The 6,102-nt window shown below is 40.0% G+C and overlaps 1 protein-coding gene across 1 annotated transcript in view; it reads left to right on the top strand.

Annotated features, from left to right (window-relative positions):
• BLM (BLM RecQ like helicase) overlaps positions 1-6,102 on the top strand; it is an 82,918-nt gene that overhangs the window by 68,233 nt on the left and 8,583 nt on the right. Inside the window, exons 18-19 of the mRNA XM_027773563.1 lie at positions 2,493-2,689; positions 6,094-6,102. The exon at positions 6,094-6,102 is cut by the window's right edge and continues 128 nt beyond it. Of these exons, the coding sequence (XP_027629364.1) occupies positions 2,493-2,689; positions 6,094-6,102 (206 nt within the window). The remainder of the gene's footprint in view (positions 1-2,492; positions 2,690-6,093) is intronic.

Here is a 6,102-nt window from a genome sequence, read left to right as displayed (position 1 = left end):
TTTTTTTTTTTGAGAGAGAGAGATTTTTTGCTATGGGGCATGTGCACTTGCCAGCGAGAGAGATAGAAAGTGAGAAGTCACACACACACATACACCCCCCCGGGGTGGATGGCCTGCCGCAGTCCTTTCTCCATTCTCCTCTTGGGGTTTTGGACATGCATGCGCACTTAACTGGTGTGAATTTTAAGCTGCCCAGTCTGGGACTCAAACTGGGGTTGACTACGTGGGAGCCCAGCAACGTAGCTATTGTGCCATCCGCTGGTCCCAGCTAGTAGCAATTTTGATAATCAGGACCAGAGGTAGTGTTTATAAAGCTGATTGTTGGGACCAGCAGATGGCATAATGGTTAGGTTACCAGACTCCCACATAGCTGCTCGTGGTTCTAGTCCTAGATCGGCCACTTAAAACTCATGCCAGGTACATGTGCATGTGTGCCCAAGATCCCAAGAGGAGAATGGAGGAGACGAGACTGTGGTGTAGCCATCCGCCCTAAGGAATAATCTCTCTCTCTCTCTCTCTCTCTCTCTCTGTCTCTCTAGCTAGCATACACGCCCGATAGCAAAAATCTCTCTCAAAAAGAAAAAAATTGATTGTCAAAAAGTTTTCGTAACTAGATCAGTAGAGTTATCCTAATACAGCATTGTGATATGAAGCTATTATAGTTTATACCAACTTTTTCTTTGATTTCTCTACTCTAATATTTTATAAGCTATAAATGCAGCACTTTAAAATGATAAACTTAATTCTGCTGTTTTCAGTCAAGGTATGTTATAAAAAGATGAGGGAAGGTATATACAACCATAGAAGTCTTAGAATTCTACCTAGATATTTTCATCTTACAGAAACAAATGTCTTAGAGCCAACAGGTGGCGTGATGGTTAAGGTGGCCAACTGTTGTTTAAGTCCCAGATCAGGTGGCTGGCTTGCTCACTCGCTCACTCGCTCTCTCTCTCTCTCTCTCTCTCCCCCCCCCTCCCTCTCCCTCTGTCTCTCTCTGGTGAGAGCATGTGCCCTAAAACAAATTTGAAAAATAGTAACAATGATGAATAAAATAAATAATTCTTTAAAAAACAAAAGAGAAACAGGTATCTTAACTGTACCCTTGGTTTTCCTGTAGAATAGATGATCTATCTCATTTGTCCAGGCATGCCCACAAGTGCCACGTTAGTCTCTATTTGAGGGTTACTCATCTTACTTCTTACGCCTTCTTATCAGGGAGTAAGAGTGCAAAAATTCAGTCGGGTATATTTGGAAAGGGATCTGCTTATTCACGACACAATGCTGAAAGACTTTTTAAGAAGCTGATACTTGACAAGATTTTGGATGAAGACTTGTATATCAATGCCAATGACCAAGCAATTGCATATGTGATGCCTGGAAATAAAGCCCAAACTGTACTAAATGGGCATTTAAAGGTATAGTATTTAAGATTCTTGTTTTAGTATCTCACTACGAGTAGAATAGAGTATATTCTACAAAGTCTAATGTCTTTTCCAAAGCTTATAGATACAGAATTTATATGACCTGTCCTCTTTGAACATACTCTGTTCTTAATTTGGAAAGGGGTTTTAAAATTGAATCCAGGTAGGGACCAGCAGGTGGCATAGTGGTTAAGACACTGGACTCCCACATGGCCAACCGTGGCTAGAGTCCTGGACCTGGAGGTATTCTTTCTCTCTTTCTCTGGTGAGCACACATGCCCTTCAACAAATTAAATAATAATAATAAATAAAAGTAAATAATTCTAAAAAAAAACAATCCAAGTAATATGACACCTGTCAAAATGAATTTAATGAGTTATCAGATCACTGAATCTTTATATATTCATTAAATAAACATTTATCAAGAGGCTATACAGGCCAGCCCAATAACATAGTAGTTAAACCCTGTGCACTGGGATCAAATCCCACATAGCCAACCACGGCTCACATCCCAGCCCTAGTAGCTTGAAAAACTTGCCAGGTGTGTGTGTGCACGCATGCCCCAAATCCTAATAGGATGGAGAAATAGAGGAAAAGGTGTTGCAGTGTGACCACACCCCAACTGCGGTTTCTCTCACTCCCTCTTTCTTTCTCTCTTTCTAGGGAACACATACACCTTCTAGTAATACAAAATAAAATAAAAAATTTAATAGGCACTGAAGATATGAAGATGGAGAGTACATTGGGGCCAGCAGGTGGCATGGTGGTTGAGGTGCTGAACTCCCACATGGCTAACTACGGTTCGAGTCCCGGACCTAGTGGCTTACCTTTTCACTTTCCCTCTCTGTGTGTCTGGTCAAATTAAAGAATAATAATAATGATAATATCAATTAATTAATTAATTCTTTTTAAAAAAAAGGATGGAAAATACAGTGTCCTATTCCCAAGTGACTATTTCAGTTGGCAGAACAGAAGAATTTTTTAATGCAATTAAGCATTAAATAAAGGCCTTGTTGTTTGGGTACAAGTGTGCATTTACCTATTTCTGTGATTTATTTGTCTCTCTAAAAGGTTGAATTTATGGAAACGGAAAATTCCAGCAGTGTGAAAAAACAAAAAGCATTAGTTGCAAAAGTATCTCAGAGGGAAGAGATGGTTAAGAAATGCCTTGGAGAACTTACAGAAGTCTGCAAATCTTTGGGAAAAGTTTTCGGTGTCCATTACTTCAATATTTTTAACACTGCTACACTCAAGAAGCTTGCAGGTAGGTACATATGTGTCTTCTGTTAAATGGCGCAAGTTAATAAGCCAAAAGTTAATCTTGTGGAGGAACTTTTTAAGTGATAAATATATCTCAGTGCTAGTCTTAGTATTTTTCTTTAATCTCTGGATTGAAAGCTCAGAGAAATAATTTAAACTCACTTTAGAATAAGATATAATTTTTAAAAATAGCTACAGGACTTTGTTATTCAGGTATATAGTTTAAATTTGATTTTATGCTTTTCTCTAAAGCTGGATGTTAAGATATAGATCATTGTAATTTCTAAAACCAGCTATCACTTCATTGTTTGTGCTGACTATTTGTGTGCCTTATAATGTTAAGCTGTGTTATGTACAATGTGTAACATGTCTCTGCTGTAAAGATCTAAGTGCCTTAAGAAAAGAAACTTTCATGCTGTTTAAAAATCCATATCTTGGGGCTGGGCAGTGACATAGCAGTAATACAAGTAGACCCCCATGGGAAAGGTCCTGAGTTCACATCCTTGGACCTCCCTGAACAAGCTTGGTATGTGTTTGCCTGTGATCTGGGCCTCAGACTGGACATAGATCATAGCATGAAGACACTGTAGGAGGTACCTATCTCTCTGTCTCTTTCTCTTTGTGTGTCTCTCATGAAATTCAATTTTAAAATAAATAAGTCCACATTTCTATTGAATATGTACAACATTATGTAATCTTTGGTGTTGAAGACAATGAATGTGTGTGTGTCCTTGATTTGATTATGAAACAATGATATGCATGCTTTGAAAAACCACACTGCACATCCCCCAAAAGTATGCAATGATTTTTTTTTGTAAGTCAGGAATCATAATTTTTAAAACATTTTTTAAATAATAAATTGACATGTAGTATGTTGCTATGTATTTAGTTAATCAGTACTTTCTGTTCTAAGTTCTTTCTGTGAATTCAGATAGCTCAGTCCAGAATGTCAATGTGAAAAATAATTTGTACATATAATTGACAGACTACTATACCTTACGTTCTGTATTCTTCATAAAATCTCATAATTGTCGACCTCTCTTAACCATTCCCACTCCTACTACCATAGGTCATTATAGTATTTCATTGACTCTTAAGATGCTACCTATTATAAGGTACTGTTATCTAATGGGCTGTTTTTAAAATTCTGTTAAACTATGACACAGGCTTTTATTGAAAGAAGTGTTTTAGACTTCTTCATTTAGACATAGATTTTTAATCACCTACAATTATGCATATATGAAAAAAATACATGTAATCAAAGTAATTGACTTAGGTACTTATAAAAACACACATTCAAAGTCTGACTCTTCTGAATCATTGTTTGACTCAGTCCTTGTTTTCCCCTGTGTCATCACTAACATTTTTATTAATCATACAGCTTTTTAGAGTGTTCCTTTGTTTTCCCCAAGATTTTAATTGAAACCCCTGTCACCCATTCTATTTTGATAGTGGTGCTTTCTTGAGGACACCAGAAGGTGTCAACAGAAGGTTGCACATCTTTCAGTCACAGAAATGTAATACTGCTTCATCTACTTTGGGCAGCTTTTTTAGGTCATGTAAAGCACTTGGTTGTTGCTTACGAGAAACTATGGAATTGTAGCCATTTCTTCAAGATATAGGTAGTGCTTTCTTAATGCCAAATTTATTTCCCGTTACTCTGTTTTAGAGGCTTTCTGTATTGACAATTACTTCTTTAATGCCAGTCACAGTATAGCCATCTTGAAGACATTTCATATGGTGGCTAAATTCAGTATGTGAGGTACCAGCCACACGATGACTTTGCTGACACACGGCAGTATTTATAGCTGTCACTATGTTCTCACATGCCTAGACAGTCGCAACCATAGGAAAGCTGCCATTTGTCCATGGACAGTTGTAAGACACCTCTTGACTTTAGGAATGCTGAAATGTGAAAAAGTGTATGTCTCAGAATCAGTGAAATGTATAGTATTTTATTCCTGAGCTACTAGTGTAGTTTCCTAACTGATCTTCTTACCTCCATATGTGAAGAAGAGCTACATTTTAATCTTTCAAAAACTACTAAAACTGGGAACCAGCAGTTAGCGTAATGGCTATGTCGCTGGACTCCCACGTAGTCGACCGCGGTTTGTGTCCCGGACCTGGTGGCTTAAAACTCACGCCGGGCGCGTGTGCGTGCGTGCCCAAGATCCCAAGAGGAGAATGGAGGAGAAGGGATTGCGGTGTGACCATCCCCCCTGGGGGGTGATTTCTTGCTTTCTGTCTCTATGTCTCTCTCTGTCTGTCTGGCGAGCACACGCACCCTACAGTGAAAATCTCTAAAAAAAAAAAGCTACTAAAACTATAATAGCTCTCCAGGGGCCCGCAGTGGTGTGGTGGTTAATGCACTGGACTCCCACATGGCTGACCTCAGTTCAAATCCTGAATCCAGTGGCTTGAAAATTCCACCAAGTACATATGCATGTGTACCCAAAATAATCCTGAGAGGAAGGTAGAGGAGAAGGGATTATGGTGTGGCTATCTCCCCAGGAGGTGATTTCTCACTTTTTGTCTCCCTGTCTCTCTCTGGTGAGCAAAAACCTAAAAATATATAAGATAGCTCTCCAGATAAAGTGCAGAGTCTATCCAAGGTCTACGTATCTACTTGACTCTCCCATTTTATCTTCTACTAACCCCCTTCAGAAATCTTCTGTTCTGGCCCACAGCCTTGCTTTCCCTCTGAACACAGGAATGATGTGAAACTCACAGATCAAAAAGGATTTGAAATGCACCATTTGCTAAAGTCAAGTACATAGGATTTTTCATTCCTGACAGCTTCCTCCAAAACTTACCTGAATCTCCTCTCTCCATCTCCACTGCTATCTTCTTATTCACTCCGTCTTTGCTTGCTCCTCAGCGGTTCCCACCAGGCTCCAATTTCCACTCTTTCTCTTAAGGTCCGTTTCCACACAGCACCCAGGGCAACCTTGACATGGGTGCTATAAGACTGATGGGCCATCTCTGTGCAGAGGACTCCTCCCTGCTTGTGTGTTGCTTTGCCCGCTGTGGAGGAAGACCAGGGTGGAGTTTGCAACAGGTAGAGGGACAGGTCTTGGCCTTGTGAACAGTGGGTGAGAGCAGGGGCTGTTGACACCTTGACACATGCACAGTTTCCACCCCAGCCTCCCCGGCCCTTGGCACTCTCACACTTCTGTCCTGGCTTAGGTGTCTTTGCTGCTAGAATTGGATGAGGCCTCCTGCCCCCCATCCCCCAGGCCTGCCTGCTGCTGCTCAGGTGCTAACTTAGCCGTTTAGAAAGTTGGCCCTTGTGTCTAGTGCACTGCTGTTGGTTGACAATTAATAGACATGTGCCAAATAAGTGAATGAGCATGAATTCAGTGGGTTTTCTGTGGGTGGTAATTTAAATTCCTAATTTTATGCCCATGCAGAGTCTTTATCT

Source organism: Tupaia chinensis, unplaced genomic scaffold (assembly GCF_000334495.1).
Source record: "Tupaia chinensis unplaced genomic scaffold, TupChi_1.0 Scaffold000359_1, whole genome shotgun sequence".
NCBI lineage: Eukaryota > Metazoa > Chordata > Mammalia > Scandentia > Tupaiidae > Tupaia > Tupaia belangeri.
This window is presented reverse-complemented; position numbering and strand designations above follow the sequence as displayed.